General features: G+C 37.1%; 1 protein-coding gene across 2 annotated transcripts; it reads right to left on the reverse strand.

Moving 5' to 3' along the window:
- Window positions 1-379: 379 nt before the first annotated feature.
- Window positions 380-13,904, reverse strand: ARL1 (ADP ribosylation factor like GTPase 1). 2 transcript variants are annotated; one of them, XR_004300902.1, is made up of 7 exons: window positions 13,687-13,904; window positions 10,682-10,819; window positions 8,690-8,771; window positions 7,576-7,687; window positions 4,473-4,651; window positions 3,646-3,733; window positions 380-1,196 (listed from the first exon to the last, which is right to left on the reverse strand). XR_004300902.1 is itself a non-coding variant. In XM_032416154.1 (6 exons), exons 1-6 carry the CDS (start codon window positions 13,688-13,690, stop codon window positions 3,703-3,705), a joined length of 546 nt encoding a protein of 181 aa, XP_032272045.1. In that variant the 5' UTR covers window positions 13,691-13,904; the 3' UTR covers window positions 2,732-3,702. The 2 variants fall into 2 exon arrangements, 1 of the variants encoding a protein (XP_032272045.1); XM_032416154.1 differs by lacking the exon at window positions 380-1,196 and having other exon boundaries at window positions 2,732-3,733.
- Window positions 13,905-18,664: the final 4,760 nt, after the last annotated feature.

The following is an 18,664-nucleotide window of genomic DNA, read 5'->3' on the forward strand; positions in this document are numbered from 1 at the left end:
GAGCAAAGGGAACTCTTATAAACCACTTTGGAAAACAATGTGGTGTTATCTTGTTCACCTATACGGTATCTTTGTCTCAATCTATACCTGATGTGGAAGCAACATTCTTTAGTGTTCAATATATTTGGGGGGGGCGGGGAAGAATCCATCCTATGTGCCAGATACTTTGCTAACATTTTGTTTAGTCCTCATAGTATTCCTGAGAGCCACTAAAATTGGTTCTTATTTAACTGATAAAGAAACTGAGACTTGGGCGCCTGGGTCGCTCAGTCGTTAAGCATCTGCCTTCGGCTCAGGTCATGATCCCAGGGTCCTGGGATCGAGTCCCACATCGGGCTCCCTGCTCGGCAGGAAGCCTGCTTCTCCCTCTCCCACTCTCCTTGTTTGTGTTCCCTCACTGTCTGTCTCTGTTAAAAAATAAATAAAATCTTAAAAAAAAAGAAACTGAGACTCAGGTTAGGTAATTTACCTAAGGGTAACACAGGTTGCAGGTGGCATAATCAGGATTCACACCCAGGATTGAAAGCCTATGCTTTTTGTAATTTCTAATTATGGAGTCAGAATATAGCATATGGCATAGAAATCAAATGTTCAAACATTCTTGAACTTCAGCATCTGTGTTTTGATGTAGTTTTGTCTCAAACAGGAGTTCTCACACTTCCAAGGGGTTTGTAATGTGCCAAAAGCATAAACATGGGGCATCACAGAAGGCTGACTGCAATTAATTCTAAGTGATTTAAAGTGCATGTACAGCTTTTATAAAAATTCTTAAAATAAAAAATCAGAAGTTAACACTAAGGCAAAAATCAGAAAGAACAAATATCTCAGGGATATTGCACACAATTTAGTAAATACTTATTGAGTGCCTACTGTATGCCAAGTGCACCACACTATATGCAAGGGAGACAACAATAAGGTATGGTCCCTACCCTCAAGGAGCTTACATTTCTACAACTTAAAGTGCATCTCAAGTATTCTAATAACAAAATTCCACCACTCTTTAAATGTTAACACATGACACACACAATTACCAACCAGAGTTATAAAACAGAATATTAGAGCTAAAAGAAGCCTTTGATACGATCTGTCCAAGTTTCTTGTTTTATGGAAAACAAACAAACTGAAGGAATGGCCATTTGTGCCTAGAACTCATGTGTTCAGATTTTAAGTTTGGTGCTTTTCCCATTTTCAGGGTTCTGCAAAATAATATTCAGTAGATTTTTATAAGTAACATTCAAACTCCTGTAACTTACCTGTATAGTTGTTTCCTACTAGACAAGGACCTCATAATTTATACCATATTAAAATTAGTGTATGCTCTGTTTATCATTCTAGCCTTTGTGATAAAACAGATCACAATCATTCAAGTGCTAGTGTTTGCTACTACTTCAGGTGTGTTCAGTATTCAAGATGGCAAGAGTTATGTGCTGCCCAGCATCTGCCTGCCAGGGCCTCTCTCCGCCCACACTTCTCACAATGTTCCTAAAGTGCTGGGGTGGGGGGTGGGGGGCACCTAGCTACTTAGGTACAAACACTGCCACTGACCAGAAGGAAACCCAAGTAGAAGTTGAAGCAGTACTATTTTCCTAGCTGGCAAACATAAAACCTATCTATTTCAACCATGCATATAACTCTAAGATGCCATAATGTGCCAGGCACCACACAGGATTCCAAGGATATATATGACAAAGTCTGTCCATCAGGAGTGATTTGGAAAGTATGAAACAATGTTAATTACATTCTCAGTAATATCAGATGCAGCACTGAGAACACTTGGGCCTGGAAGAAGGTCTCCAAAAAAGACTTCAGAGACCAAATTAAGAACGGTACTGGGGAATGGGTAAAAAGATTAAAGTCCCCCCCCCATAAAAAGGGGGTGCCTGGGTGGCACAGTCGTTAAGCGTCTGCCTTCAGCTCAGGTCATGGTCCCAGGGTCCTGGGATCGAGCCCCACATCGGGCTCCCTGCTCAGCGGGAAGCCTGCTTCTCCCTCTCCCACTCCCCCTGCTTGTGTTCCCTCTCTCACTGTCTGTCAAATAAGTAAATAAAATCTTAAAAAAAAAAAGATTAAAGTCCCACAGGTAAAAAGAGAAAGCCACATTCATTTGACCTAAATGACCAAAAGTATGAAGGAAAGAGGCTACAGGCCTCTGGAAAGGCATTGGCAGGAATAGGGAATGGACCACTAGTGTTCACAAGAACACCAGTGGGCATCAAGTTTTTTTTTTTCTTAAAGATTTTTATTTATTTATTTGACAGAGAGAGACACAGCGAGAGAGGGAACACAAGCAGGGGGAGTGGGAGAGGGAGAAGCAGGCTTCCTGCGGAGCAGGGAACCTGATGCGGGGCTCGATCCCAGGTCGCTGGGATCATGACCTGAGACGAAGGCAGACGCTCAATGACTGAGCCACCCAGGTGCCCCGGGCATCAAGTTTTTTAAATGCTGGTTGTCCAACTTAAAGATTCCCCCAAGTTTAAGTAAATACAAGGGACCATATTCTGTCACCACTATAGACAATCCTGTGGTAGACTGGGTAGTCTGAAAAGTTCCTCTGAACATAATTGTTTTTGATACCCTAGCAATAAGTCTACTTTTTAAAACCAAGAATGCTCCATTTCTCCCTGTACAACCAGTAATGGTTTTGACTTTTCACCAAATTTACATGTCCAATTACAGATAAAAGAAATGAAAGACAGTAAAGACATCTCTTACAATGCTTCTTAAAACAGATTTTTTTAAATTTCCTTTAATACATTGTGGATTCCATCAAATATAACCATTTAGGATTGTTTTTACTACCTCTACTAGTATAGACAAATTTATAGAAATTATTTTGAATGTACCGTGTCTACTTCAATTAGCATCATTTTATTTAAGCAATTGAGGTTGTCTGTGTTACCAGTGTTGACATTTTCAGGAATTTATGGTATAGTTTATGGGATGAGCTTGACAATGAAATCTTACTTTCAGCCCTGTTCTGACTTCACTAGCAGGTGGCCCTGAGCAAGCCAACTTATCAGAACCTTGGGTCCATGTCCATAAAATAAAGACATTACAACCTGTCCTACCTACATCACAGGGTTCCTGTATATATGAAAAATTTTTTGGCTACTATAAAGTACTATAAAATGACAATTATAGACGTCAGTGAGGTTAACCACCAAAATAATTTTTCAGCTTCATGCCTATACCCAAAAGCTTTTAAACAAAACAGCTTAAATAAAGTGGTCATTAAACAAATGAAGACTGTATTACCCACACTGTGTTCCTACTCTACTAAGTCTAATCTTTGGAAGAACTTAATTCATTTTAGGGGAAAAAAATCTGAGTTAAGATATTTATTAGTGTTTATACAAACAAGCGGCAACCACTAATTCAAAAATAGGAGGGTTTTTCCTCAATAAGAGTACATTCTTTAATAGGACTCTATTTGAATAAGAATTCCATACAAATAGAATATATACTTAAGAAAGCAAGGAAAGATTTTACATTACACAGAACAGACATTCAGTTGGTTCAATCATGGGTGAACTACCCTTCCAACCAAATACTTATTTTTTATATTTATTACAAATATTGCAGTCAGTTCAGTATATGCCAACAATCACACAGTTTTAACATTTAGTAGCATGAAGCACACTTAACTGTTTCCAAAGGGATATGTGATGTAGTCTTCATTTCACAGGGATAGAAGTGATTGAATTACTGTCTGCTCTTTAATGTTTCAACTAACCTGTGAAGAGAAAATGACAGTTTCATAACATTAACTTCAAACTTTCAGGTATACAGCATGATCATTTATGGTAAGTTTTATACTGAAAGTGGATTCCAAAGCACTTTAAATGACGAAGGCTAAGACAGTTACACTGCAGAATGATGTTATGAACCCAATTTCCATGAAAGCCTTTTAGCTTTCACTTTTGTCTATGCTCTGAATGAATAATCAAAAAGACCAAATATCTTCTTTCCGGGCTGTAACTACTGCAGCATGGCTAGATGTGGATAACTCAGAGGTGAAAACTAGTCTCAGTCCTCATGGAGCTTAAAATCTAATGAGTAGATGCACTAATCAATTACAGGATAGTGTAACTACTGTATCACTGGTCTGTGACAAGGATATCCAACTATGTGTGTGGTAAGGCAGTGGGCATGGAGACATGCAAGGGAAGGTTCTTGAGAAGAAGACAGTCTTAACCTAAGTCCTGAAGGATAAGGAATGGAGGATGTGGTGAGGAAGGGAGAAGTTAAAAAAAAGGCAGAAGACTGGCTTATCTAACTATAATCAGGTAGGCGTGATTGAAATAATAGCTGATGTATATGGAAGACCAGTGGAAGAAAAGGCTGGAAGAACTTAATATGATAAGCTGCTAAGTAATCTGAATTTCATCCTTAAGACTAAGAGGAAATCACACGTGTGCAAACAGCTGCACACACGAACAAATGCACAAATGACTTCTGGAAATATACTTAACCATTCCATTGCCTCATCAAGGCCAGTGCCTTTGGTTGCTGAAGTTTTGAATATTTGCCATTTTCGGTCCTTCAACACAGGTAACCCAAGTGAATTTGCCATCTCTGAGGGAGTCATGGCCTGTTCCATGTCCTGCTTATTTGCAAACACCACTAAAATGGCTTTTCTCAGTTCTTCTTCCTAAATAAAATAGAAGGTATTTAATTTTCTCTAATCAATTTGCTTCCTTGAGTTTAGAAAGAAATGCCAACAAATACATTATTTTAAGAGTATATTCCCGGGGCGCCTGGGTGGTTCAGTCGTTAAGCGTCTGCCTTCGGCTCAGGTCATGATCCCAGGGTTCTGGGATCGAGCCCCACATCGGGCTCCCTGCTCGGCCAGGAGCCTGCTTCTCCCTCTCCCACTCCACCTGCTTGTGTTCCCTCTCTAGCTGTCTCTCTCTCTCTCTCTGTCAAATAAATAAAATAAAATCTTTAAAAAAAAAAAAAAAAAGAATATATTCCCTAATTATGAATCTATAATGTTCATTATAAATCATTTGAAATTATAGAAAAGTATGAAGAAAAGAAGCTTCGTCCATAATCCTACCTCCCAAACATGATCACTCTTAACATTCTGGGTATTTTCTACTGCTTTGTAATTCAGATACTTATAGTTTATTAATAAATACATTTATACATTTGAGATCACATTTACATACAGTTCTATACCCTGCTCTAAAAAATGAACATTAAATCATGGATATTTTCCCAATCAAAATTTTCAAAAAAAATTTAATGGTTAAATATACTCTATACTATGAATGCATACACCATAAACTATGTAACTACTGTTCTCCAGTATTAGACTCTTACTAGATTCTTTTTACTTGACTATTACAGAAACTCAAGGAACACAGTCATTACACAGAACTCTGTGTGAATCTCTATTTCCTTAATAAATTCTCCAAAAATAGAATCAAAGTATGAACTTTTTTTGGGTTATTGTTATATATATGTTAATAAACCGCTTTCCAGAAAGGTTATAACACTTTAGACTCCATCAACAGTGTATGACAGTACTGTTCTTCAATGCAGCCTTGGAAGAATTAGAAATTACATATTTTTCCAAACATAGCATCTCATTACTTATTTATCAGAGTATTAGAAATGCAAATGTTACCAGCAATACAGTTTTCTCGAGTGCACTGTAAGTTCATGCCTTTTGCTCAGTTTTCTATTTATTTGCAAAGGGTCTTGATATGATTAAGAACACTAATCTTTAGTCACTGGTTGTAAAACTATGTCCTGGTTCCCTGTTTTACGCTAATTTGTATTTGCAGGGTTTTTGTTTGTATTAATATAATTAAATCTATCTTTTCTTTTGTAATTCCTTCCAATCCTTTGATTTAGAAAGACCTTCCCTATCCAGAAATGTTAACCATATTCACTTACATATTCTTGGAGTTAACAATTTCTATTTTTTACATTTAATTCTTTACTCCAGGAAGAATTTATTTTTGTGTACAAAAATGGGATCACTTACAGTGGTTTTGTCTAAGTTTGAATGTAACAGATAACAGACCTGATCATATGCTACATGTACTTTACATTATATATTTATTGACTGGATCAATTAAAAATTACTTCCTAAAGAATGAATACAATTTTTAGTTCTCATACAATTATACAAGTCAAATCCTAATATCACAAATAATCCAGCACAACTCAAGAACTGTAAACTGAAGCTAATAACGCATTTCTTTTACGCAGTACTTTTTATGATAAAAATCCATACCATTTGAATTACATCTAACTAAAGGTTTTATTTTAAAAAACCCATTACACTGATGGGTTAAACAGTCCCTTAAAATTCCTTATACTTAAATTTGGTCTAAGAAGCTCTTATGATAAATATGATGCTATGTTGTGAAAAAAATTAAGCAGAAGTTTAAAACTATTAGGTCTGCAATTTATTAAGTCAGTAGTCAAGAAATCAGAAGTCCAAAGTATTCCAAAAATGTTTCTACCTAGGTAATCAAATGGCCTAGAAAACTTGTATTTAAGCATTCAATGATTGGCTAATTCAGAATCATAGTTCTCATAGGAAAGGGAACTTACTCATCTAATTTTCTCAAGCAAAGGTAATTTCATTATTAAATTAACCATAAGTACATTTGAAAAGCTTATTTAACAACTGGAGATTTTTTAAACTTTTGATTATTTAATGCATCCTCTGAATTTAGTTAGCCAATAAATTATCTTCAGTGACTACAATGTTTTGAGTTTTTAAGTTGTTGTACACTGTTCCACACATCAGGAATATTAGGGTAAACTCAACTTACATTTTAGGGTGGGAGACATATATAAGCAAACAAATATATTTTAAAATAACAAAGAAACAGTAAGTGGTACAAAAAATAAGGTAGAATAAGGTGTTAGAAAATAACTGAGGCTGCTCTCTGAGGCAGAAACGGGAGATAAAACATGCCAAGAAGGTAGCCATGCAAAGATCTGGAGGAAGAGCATTACAAGCAGAAAGATGAGGAGGTGCAAAAAGCCCTAAGCCAGGTGATCAGTGTACAAGCTTAGTGTATCCAAAGAACAGAAAGGTCAGTATGGCTAAAGGACTGTAAACACAAGGAAGAATAAAGAATGAAAAAGCTGGAAGAGATAAATAAACAAGGGCCAGAGGTGTGCCAGAAACCCAGAAATTCTAAAACAAACAAATAGGCTTTCTTATTATTTATACCCTTATCTGCTTCCATAAACTAACTTATACAACTAGAAATAGATTTTATAAAAAAGCACTTCATAGGAGTAACTTAAAATAATTTTCAGTTTAGAAAGAGTTCAGCTCTGAGCTTCCTAGAAATCAAGAAATCTAGTTTAAAGGAAGTTACATGGCTGGATTTGATTTGATTTTTTTTTTTGTCTTTTTGTCTCCTTCTCTCTTCCCAACCGAATTTCTGGAATAGGAAATAATTTGTATAAAAGAAAATTATACTAACGACAAGGGGGGAAAAAAATCCCTGCTTTCCTTTTAATTATTCCTACATGTGGTAACAATGAAAACTAGCAAGCAAACGTAAAAGATTTCCCCACATTCGAATAAAGTTTTCTTACCTCCAACATGGCAACTAACTCTGATTTGGAAATGCCGATTCGGTCTCGGTCACAACTGTCTACTACATAAATGACTGCATCTGTGTTTGAATAATAACATCTCCAATATGGCCTAAAGAAAATTCAGAAAGGGAGAATATATTATTATTTGAAAGAAAAACAACCTGCTATGTTAATTTATATGCTAGGACTTGGCAATGATGGGGACTGGAGGGTTTACATGCCAATCTTGCCACCCCCCCCATGTTAGAATCAATGCCATGATTCATTGTTTCTGATGGTATGTATCATATCCTTCAGATGTGATGGGGGTGGAATGATAAACATTAAATCACAGGATCAAGAAGTTTCAAAATGAGTTCAGACTTTAGGCTAAGAAAGTACTTTATAATCAATCTATAAAATCACTAACTGTACTGAGATCAAGTTATACACGGACCTTACTGTTAACATCTAATAAATCTGTAACTAGGAACTCCTTAAGGAATGGGTTCTTAAAAAACTTTTAATATGATTTTATATAGCAGACATTAAATTGACTACTGAAGACTTCATGAAGTAGAAATGACTAAAATTAAAGAGGGACTCAAAAGCAGTTCAAAAAATAAAACAAGTTAAAAGGCAGCAGGATGTTTGGAGAATGTACTACTTACGTTTTAAGATGGTAGGTACCATAGTGAGCAACACTGACAGTCACCAAACATCCACAGTTGCCATGCCAAGCACAGAATGCTGGGCAGGAGACCTAAGTTCTAGAGGGCATCTATGTTCACATTAGCCCTAAATGGTGGATTGAAAGTTATTTTTATAAAATCCAAAACAGTCTGTTTCACAAAGTGACAAGAACTAAATGGAAGACCCTTTTCAGTTAAAAACTACTGAAGTAGATCTTGAGATTTTCATGAAAAAATTTGTCATTAAGGTGATATCTGAAGAACTGGCTTCCTTAAATTTTATTTTAATTCAACTGAGCAAATAAGCAGTTTTACCTCATTTTAAATTAAGTGGCTTCCCTTTAAATTACAAAAGAAAACATACTTGGTTTATTGCTCTTAACCTTAAAAGGGCCAATAAATGTTCAATACTACAAAGTAATCTGGTCTCTGTACCATACCTGATACTTGTCTGTCCTCCTAAATCCCAGACTTGGAATTTAAGGTTCTTGTATGTTACCGTCTCAACATTAAATCCAATAGCTAGAAGAGAAATCAAAATCAGTAGTATACGTAGACTAACGCGTTCTACCTTCAAAGTATCCAATCCAATTTTAGCAATTAATGAAATTACTACTGAATCACATTATTGGTTAAAATATTATTCCATTTAAGACAAAACAGTTGCTGTGCTATACACACACACACCATCAATTAGCAAGTTCAGCACCACTTTCAGGTTATATAAGAATCCCCAATCACCTCTGCAAATACAGAATTTTTAGCTCAATAGAAATCCTACTATGTTAAACCCCCTGTATAATACAATCCTGGCATACAAGTGTTTAGAAGGTTATGTTTAGAAAGAACAGCCGTAGATATATTACCAAAAATGGAATTTTCATAGGCAGCAAGGAAACAGGGAACAAAACCAAGAAAGCCCAAATTCTAAACTTTAGTGGGTTAAGGATTCAGTAACAGCTATATACCACTTTATGGAAACTGGGTTCTCTAAGTGTGGCAATCTCACAGACCCTCTGCAGACTTCCTCAAGAGCTCATTTGTAATAAGGTCATGGCTGGATGATCAAAGGGGAGATGTCCCATCTCTTCCCTGACATCCTTTTTAGGTGGAGCTCTAGCATCACACAGCTGAGGCAGAATACTATTTTCATTGAAAAGAATCTAAGGAAGGATACAGAGGATGCTGAAAAAACTGATTACTAAGATTTTAGAAGCTTAAAAAAAAGTAAGAAATGACTTATAGCTATAACTGGACAATTAATTTTTGTTTTAAATTTAAATCTATATTGGTAAATGATGCTAATGAGTATATGGTAAGCATTCCCTATCACAACTAAAAAATAGCTATAATAAACCTGAGTGAAAAACTAAAAAGCAAGTTCATGATGTCTCCCTTAGAATTAAGTAGGAGTGTAATCACCATCTTACCTCGATTACAAACACTGTTTATATGCACAGGACAAGAGTATGCTGTAAAGTGAATTCACTGAAATGCAATCCACTGGGCTATGTGCACTGCAGGGGCCAAGACTTAACCATAATAGAGATGGGTGATTTTGAGAAACAAAAACCAAGGGAACTGAAATTTTTTGAAGGTGGCACAAAGAAATAACAGAAGCCACAGGGTTTAAAAAGTTCTTCTTTCATAAAACCTAGACTTTTTTTTTTAATCTGGAAATTTAAATACTACTAAATAAAGAAATACCTTGCGTGACAGAGTGATTTTAGAGGCATAATTTAATACTCTTGAGCAAATGCTACAAACTCTTAAACTTAGTTTAAATATATTAATCTTCTCTAAGTAAATTCACGTCAACAAATTTAAAAAGTATAAATAACAGTATTCTCATGTAGTCAAACAGGACTGTTTAAGAATATCCTTCTAAAATATCAACAACTGATTTAAAGTTGAGGTATTTCTTCTCTTGATACTTTTAGGCACCAGATTAATTCAAGAGTCAGTCTCTTCCCCTCAGTTCTTTACAAGCAATCAATAGAATTACTTAAGAGAAACAAATCTTAATTAAAATAGTAACAAATACAGGGGGAAAAAAGCACATCAGATGCAATAATACCACTTAACACCTATATAATTCTTTAAACAGGTTTACAAAGTATTTTATGTACTTCATTTATTTCCCCCTTAAAGTCAGTGGGTTATCTTCATTTTATCAATAAAGATACTGGCTCTCAATGAGATTAAGTGGCTTAACTCTAGCCAACTTTAAAAACAGCAAAACCCAGCCATGCACAGGGGTTTACAAATTGCCTCTAAATTTATAAAAAATGTTATCAATATTATGTCCACACTAGAAGTTTACAAACCTTACTATATTAAAATTACATTATATGAATTACTTAATCAGAAATAAAGTTACATTAGATGGAAAACAAAAACCCCTACAATTAGTTTATCATACCAACACTTACTAGGAATAGTAGTAACGACTTCTCCAACCTGTAATCTGTATAAAATTGTAGTTTTTCCTGCTCCATCTAATCCCAAAATTAAAATCCTCATTTCCCGGGTTCCAAACAGACTGGAAAAAATACTTGAGAAAAAGCCACCTGAAAAAATAATAAAAGAAAAAAATTCATTCAATAACATTTTGTGAACTAAGTCCACAAAACATTTAATCTTGCCTTTTGAAAGCTATACCAAATTAAATAATACTGTAATATTCTCCTCAATTCTTAGGTGCATAACTTTGCTCCCAATGATATACATTAACCAACATCAATCAAGTAATTACTGATTGTCACCATGTCCTAGATACTGTGTCAGGAAGGCACAAGAAGATATACGGCAGAATAAGAGAAACAAGAACCACTGTCCTCATGGAGCTCATTTTTTTTTAATAAAATTTTTTTTTAAAGATTTTATTTCTTTGAGAGAAAAAGAGAGAACGAGAGCACAAGCAGGGGGAGCAGCAGAGGGAGAGGGAAAGGAGCCTGATGCAGAGCGATGCAGGGCTCGATCCCAGGAACCTTAGATCATGACCTGAGCCAAAGGCAGCTGCTTAACCTCCTGAGCCACTCAGGAACGCCCTGGAGCTCACTTTCTAATCATGAGAATATAGATACCTTAGCATGATCTCATAACCCCTAAACACCAAGGGACAAATCAGAATGACAGTGGGACAATGAGGTTCTCACATGTGAAAAGCAATTATTATCACTGTACACGAGCACCATCATAACTACCTTCAATCACTGAGATTTCTCTGTAAGCAATATAACTTGCAAAATAAAGTGAGACACAGAAGCCCAAAATAACAAAACCTATTTTTGAGAGAAAACTCACTTAAAAAAATAATAAAGCTACATTCACTGTACCATGAAATATTTCCAGAAAGTTTCTTGTACATAAGGTAATGTGTAATATAAAAGCACTTGTGAACAGAGTGGTGATTATCAGAATCACCACTGGTGATTGAATGATAGAATGACTGAATGATAGAATGGTGGTTATCAGATGCTTGGGGAGTGGAGGAAATGGGAGAGATGTCAGTCAAGGGTACTAACTTTCCTTATAAAATGAGTAAGTTCTGGAGACCCAGTGAACAGCATGGTAACCACAGCAAACCAATGTATTGTACACTTGAAATTTGCTAAGAGAGTAGATCTGAAAGTGTTCTTACCAAACACACAAAAAAGCTAATGTAAAGTGACAGAGGTATTAATTAGCTTGATTGTGGTAATCATTTCACAATGTATATCAAAACATCACATTGTACCCCTTATATATATGCAGTTTTGTCATTCATACCTCAAGAAACCTGGAAAAAAATTAAAATTAAAAAATTATCCTTTGTCTCAGCAGGGCCTCCTGGTAACAGATTAAGGCGTTGATTCATTTGGATTGCATTTAAATAAGAAATCCCTAAGAGTAGGGGAGGTGGTGATTTAGTCTTTATTACTCTTTTTACAACAAAAGAAAGGGTTTTGTTTTTGTTTTTAAGAGAGAGAGAGCGCACGGAAAGCATGGTGGGAGACAGAGGGAGAGGGAGAGAGAATTCCAAGCAGGCTCCACACCCAGCACAGAGCCAACACAGGGCTGGATCTCTCCACCCTGAGATCATGACCTGAGCCGAAATCAAGAGCGGGAGGCTCAACTGAGCCACCCAGGCACCACAGAAGCTTTTTTAAAATACATTTTTTCTTTAATGATTACCAGAAAAAAAACACTTTGGCCCTTCCCCACCAAAAGCCATTAGAGAAGGTTAAAAGAAAGTTACATTAACAATAAATAAAAAAAAAAACAGCTAACAACTGAAGTGATGTCATATGCAATACATGGTTATCTGACAAAGAAATGGCACAATTAAGAGCCGCAAATTTGGAAAAACGAAGACACCATGGGCCAGAGAACCTTGGGAAAGTGTAACAGAAGGTGTGTAACTTGACAAAATCCTTTCTACCTTTTACACCTTAAAAACAACAACAACAAAAAAAAACTGGGGCACCTGGCTGGCTCAGTCTGTAGAGGATGCTACTCTTAATCTCGCAGCTGTAAATCTGAGCCCCACCTTGAGTGTAGAGATTACTTAAAAATAAAATCTTTAAGGAAAAAAAAAAAACTAAAGGGAGGTACGGAAAAAGACAGGAAAGCACTTATGATCCAGGGCAAGAAGTAAATCCCCCAGAAAATGGTAGAGGAATTAAAATAATCCAAAGAATTTGCATTATTTGGACAGTTGTAAACCAGTTTAAAAATCTGCACCTTCATTTGGGTTCCAGCGGGGAGGGAAGCTAGCTTGTGCTTGTGATGACAATGTAGTGCCCTCAATTAGCACTCCAAATATCGATATTAAAATTTCACTCACTGACCAGTAATGACCAGTACCCTCCCCATTTCCTTCTCCACCTTACTCTATCATCTACATGAAAAGCTACAGATAAGCAGGCAAATGCCAAGTTGGCTATAAAACACTGTGAGCAACAATTCCTTTTGGATTTTTTAAATTGACGCAATCCCAGGGGCCAGGAAGAGAGAATCAAGCTTCCACTGTGGGGTCAGATCTCATTTTTCACGCAAGAAACCTCAGCGCACCTGCGACTGACAAATTGCCAAGCTTCTCAAGGCCAACTCTGCCCCCCAAGTCGAGCTGGGTCTGAGGAGGTGAGGGAAAAGTTCATGGTCAGGGGAAAGGGCTCAGGGCCGGGTTCCCAGGCCGCAGCGCTCTCCGGGCCCGCGCTACCCCCACCCCCTGACCCTTCTGGGGTGAAAGTAACAAGAGTGAGGGCAGCGGCAAAAGCTCGAGGCAGGGTCCACCCCCACAGGTGAAGAGCCAAGGTAAGTTAAGTCCTCAGCGACCCGCGCCTGAAAAGCTGGCTACTCTGGGCTTCCCAGGCGGGGCCCTCTCCTCCTCCTGACCCCAGCCGTCGGCCGCAGCCCCTCCAGCGCGTCCGGGAGCCCTTCTCGGATCCCTCACCCATGATGAACCGCCTGTCCGCCCTTATCGGTGGTGAGAGGCCCCCGGCCTTGGCAGCGACTCCTATTCGAGCCTCGGCGCCGCCACCTCTGCTCGCCTTGGCCTACGGCTCCGGCTCCCAGGCGGATCCCTTGGAAGTCCGGTCGGCCACCAACTTCCACGTCGGACTCCCGGCGTGGGCGGGAGCGACGGGCCGCGGCGACTATGCGCCAGGAACGGCGACCTGAGCGTCCGCGTCGTCACTTTCGACGAAACTTCCCGGCCCGCTGGGTGGAAGCCAGAGGATAAAAATATTCAAGGACCCCAAATCTCTCTTGCTTCTGTTTTCTTGTACTGAAAGGGTCTCCAAAATAGAGAAATTCGAATTTTCATTTTAAATTCTGACACCCAACAGTGGCGAATCTGCCAACCAAGAATTCGAGTCGGGCCTCGATGCTGTAGCCCGACTGGACGCCGGCTCAGGGTGCAGCGTCGTGGAAGTTGCAGGTCCTAAAGCGCCGTGCGGGGGGACGCACCTTTGCCTGGGTGCTTTCTCCCACACGGAAATAGAACTACGTAATAATAGGAACAGCCCCGCGCGGCCAATGCTAATCAACCTTACACCTGAGGCCGCTAACTGGAGGTTTTTGGAGTCGCAATAGCCTGTAGGGTCAGCGTTAGAGCCCTTCACCCCTTTCTTCCACCTAACTGGCCACCTTTCTGGGATAGGCAGTACGGAGGAACTGGTTCAGCTCACAAGGACTGAGGACCTGTTCCCTCAAGGGGCGTCGAGAGTATTGCCGGTCTTGACAGGAAATTGTATTGCGAGAAAGGAAGAGATACTTGGAGGATGGGAAGAAGGGATTCTCCTAGACTCTAATCTTTCTAAGGTTGAGCGTGCGTGTCTTAAAAATTCGTAAAGGTACATAGAAAAGTAAACCTATCCCTAGCCCCCAATCCCACAGTTCTTCATAGAAGTCACCTTTGTAAACTCTTAGGCCTCCTTCCAAATATAATTTTTGCATATTATGTTTTTATTTAGAGATGTTCATCCATTCAACAGAGTTTATGGACTGTTTTGGTTTTTCCTTCAATTTTCAGACCTTCCCAGCTGCCTAGGCATTGAACCAGATTTGCCTGTTGCTCTCGCCTCCCTTCCCCACTTCTAAATCATAAATTCACAGAAATTTTCCTCACAAGGAAAAGTTTGGTTTTATTTGTTTTTTATTTTATTTTATTTATCTATTTATTTATTTATTTATGGAGAGAGTTGAGTGACTCTTTAAACACCTGGACCTTTACGTTGTCCCAGCTGTTGGACTTAAGTGGGCTGAGATTCCACTGACCTTTTTCACCTGTTCTTCACCCACCTGCAGTCCATATCTTCACCAAGATTAGCTGCTGCCACTTGTCATATCTTGACCATTGCCACTTCAAATTTTGTCCATGTCAGATTTATGTTTCCAGTATAATGCACATAGGTGTCTGAAAATACAAATTCCCTTAATGGGAGAACTAAAAGGAAAGATAGCTGTAAAGTTTATATTTGCACCGCATATTCTGAACCAAATAAACAAATGAAACCTATATGAGGACGCTGTGTAAACTGAAGTGCTATATGCAGATTAAAAAGCATTGTTAATACTATTAGGTGGCATTTCAGCCTTTCATAATGTGTATTAAGCACCTAATTACAAGTCACTATGGAAACAGTGTAATAAAAACTCTTTAGGCGATTTGATCAAAAACTTTATTTTTCTTTAAAGATGTATTTATTCATGGGGGGCAGGGAGCAGAGGAAGAGACTCTTCACACTTGCTAAGGGCAGGGCTGGATCTCAGGGCCCATGAGATCATGACCTGAGCCAAACCGAGTCAGACGCTTAACGACTGAGCCATCCAGGTGCCCTGAAACACTTTATTTTTAAATTTTACCCATTTAACTCTTTGCTTTGTCTGTTAAGATTTGATCTCATTTCCTGGTTGCATCAAAAATTCTTCTCCATTCAGAAACCTTTGATCTAAAGAAAAATCCCCAAATATTAAGATATTACCTTTAAATTTTTTTCTAATGTAGATTTAGGACAACTAAAATAACTTTCCTGACCACTTACTATGTTCAAGGCCTTATGCTATGCCTATTAAATTGTCTAAAACCCTACTCTCAAGGGTGCACTCATTAACCCAAGGGTGTTTAAGACAGAAAATTTAAATTGTTTCATAAAATGCTGAGACATAAAAGCAAAGCCATAAACTGCTTAGAGAAACTTAGTTAATCTTTATTGGTGATAACATCGCACCTCTACTTTCTCCTCCCTTCTCTCAATCTCAATTCCTAAGACTAGAGCAGTTCCTACTTTAATGGGAACATAGTTTTCAATGTGTAAAGGAAAATTTAAGGTTGTGAAAAGTAAGATAACAAAAATTCCACTTCCTGTATCTTTTCTGGTACTAAAGACAGTCATTACCTAGGAAAGATACTTATCTTTAGGGCAATATCATTTTTCAAAATGTAGTCATTCTTATTAATATTGGCCTGGTATTACAGTTCCTGCTTACTAAAAAGAAATACTTGAGGAAACAGAATTATAGTGGCAGGCTAGAATTAAAACTAAATATTTAGATTGTAAGTCTGTGGAATTTTATTATTCAGACAAGCACATAGAATTGACCTCACCTTTCAAGTCTTTGCTCAAATGTCATTCTATTTAAAATTGCAACCTACCCAACATCCTCCTTGTCCTGTTTTTTTAGAACTTGCCACTAAACATAATGTGCTTATTTACTATATCTATTATATATTGACTTTGAATGGCAATATTTTTGTGGTTTTTTTTCACTGTTTTGTTCTTGTACTTGGGCACTAAAATATTTGTTGACAGAATTTGTTGAATTATAAAATAAGTTGTTAAGGCGAATGCTATAAGCGTTAGTTAACTTAAACATATATTGTGCAATATAATTAAACGTGTTTCCTAAAATAGATACATCCGAACCACCTGTCATAGTTTGATAGCGGCCGAACTATCATTTTCGAGGAGGTTGTCTTATTTGAGGAGAGGCCACCAGGTGGTGGTATTGCTTCAAACTAATTCTCCATAGACTGAGATCAATTGGTCCAATTAAAAGCTGAGTGGATAATTTAATCCTTTTCAAATCTCATGGTCCAATAATAATTTACTAAATTTTAAAATGTGAATGTTTTAATGCAGTCTAAGCAAGTAAAACAAGTTCAAAAGTCCTTTGACTATAAAGTCACAATAAGATCAAATAAGTTCAGAATTTTAAAGCTAAAAGGAACCTCAATTCCTGCCACCTCAATTATAGATGAAGTAGAAACAAGCTAAGAAACAGAGCCAGGACAGCAACCCTGATCATTTAATTTCCAGAGCTGGAGTAACTAGGTTATGATGCTTTCTGTAACTGAGCCATGATCTATACATTTGGTAAATTGATTTTCAAACACATGACCATGACTCAAGAATCTGTAGTTTCCAAAGTTGAAAACTTAACATTTCTGTATGTTTCATTACCTAGTGGAAGTTACATTCTTTTGCTCAGATTATATTCCATGAAGCGGAAACCTATGAAATATAATAAATATAAATATATAATAAATATAAGCTTCAGAAGGGCTTATCATACTGTGTATTTATAATTGTAAACTAAGGAGCATTTTGAAATCATAACTAGGCGTGTGATTTTCACAAAGCAAGATGTCTATTTATATTTCAAATGTTTCCTTTCAATGACATGTATTTTGCCAACAGAGAAGAAGTTCTCTTTAAAGGTTTTTTTGTGTTTTTTTTTTTCTTGGAGTGCCTGGGTGGCTTAGCCGGTTAAGCGCCCAACTCTTGATTTCGGCTCAGGTCATGATCTCAGGGTCATGAAATGGAGCCCCATGTTGGGTTCTGTGGTCAGCAGGGAGTCTGCTTGAAGATTCTCTCCTTCACTCTCCCTTGCCCCTCCTGCCCCCACCCCTCTGCTCTCTCAAAATAAATAAATCTTTTTTAAAAAGTAAATAAAAATAAAGGTCTTTTTTTCTTATTGAGTTGTAATTCACATACAATAAAATTCCCAATTTTAAATGTACAATTAAGTGACTTTTAGTATATTCACAAGGTTTGCAATGATCACCCAAATTTCAGAACATTTTCTTCACCCCAGACAAAAACCCTGTACCCATTAAGCAATAATTCCCCAGCTGATCCCTCCCCTAGTGTCTTGTAACCTCTATAATCTATTTTCTATCACTATGAATTTGCCTATTCTAGATATTTCAGATAAGTGGGACCACACAATATTTGTCCAATTTTTGTCTGGCTTATTTTACTTAGCATAATGTTTTCAGGGTTCATTCATTTACAGCATTTATCAAACACTTCATTCCTTTCTATGGCTGAATAATATTCTATTAAATGGATATACCATGTTTTGTTTATTCATCAGTTGATGGACATTTGGGTTGTCCTCGCTTTTGTCTATTTGAATAATGATGCTATGAACATTTGTGTACAAGTTTTTGTAGGAATAAGTGTTTTCAGTTTTGTGGGGTATATACCTACAAATGGAATTGCTAAATTATATGGTAACTCTTATGTTTAACTTTTTTTTTCTATGTTTAACTTTTTGAGGAACTACCAAACTGTCTTCCAGCTGCATTGTTTGCTAAAACTATTTCGCACCATTTTACATTTGCACCAACAAAGTTTGAGGGATCTTATTTTTCACATCCTCACCTACACTTATTTTCCACTTTTTAAAATCTGGCCATCACAGTAGGTGTAGAGTGGTATCTCATTGTGTTTTTTATTTTAATATTCCTGATAAATAATAATTCCTGATAACTAACAACCTTTTCACGTGCTTATTGGCTATATGTATATTTTCTTTGGAGAAATGTCTATTCAAATCTATTGCCTATTTTTTCATTATTTATCTTTTTATTGTTGAGTGTAAAAGTTTTCTATACGTATTCTGGATACCAAATCTATATCAAA

Source organism: Phoca vitulina, unplaced genomic scaffold (assembly GCF_004348235.1).
Source record: "Phoca vitulina isolate PV1807 unplaced genomic scaffold, GSC_HSeal_1.0 scaffold19, whole genome shotgun sequence".
Lineage (NCBI taxonomy): Eukaryota > Metazoa > Chordata > Mammalia > Carnivora > Phocidae > Phoca > Phoca vitulina.

Excerpts from the sequence above, each read along its gene's own strand:
- ARL1 (XM_032416154.1), bottom strand. Across the intron at positions 8,772-10,681 it reads AGTCGTTACTACTATTCCTA|CTATTGGATTTAATGTTGAG; the intron begins GTAAGTGTTGGT and ends TTTCTCTTCTAG. Across the intron at positions 4,652-7,575 it reads AGTTAGTTGCCATGTTGGAG|GAAGAAGAACTGAGAAAAGC; the intron begins GTAAGAAAACTT and ends TATTTTATTTAG.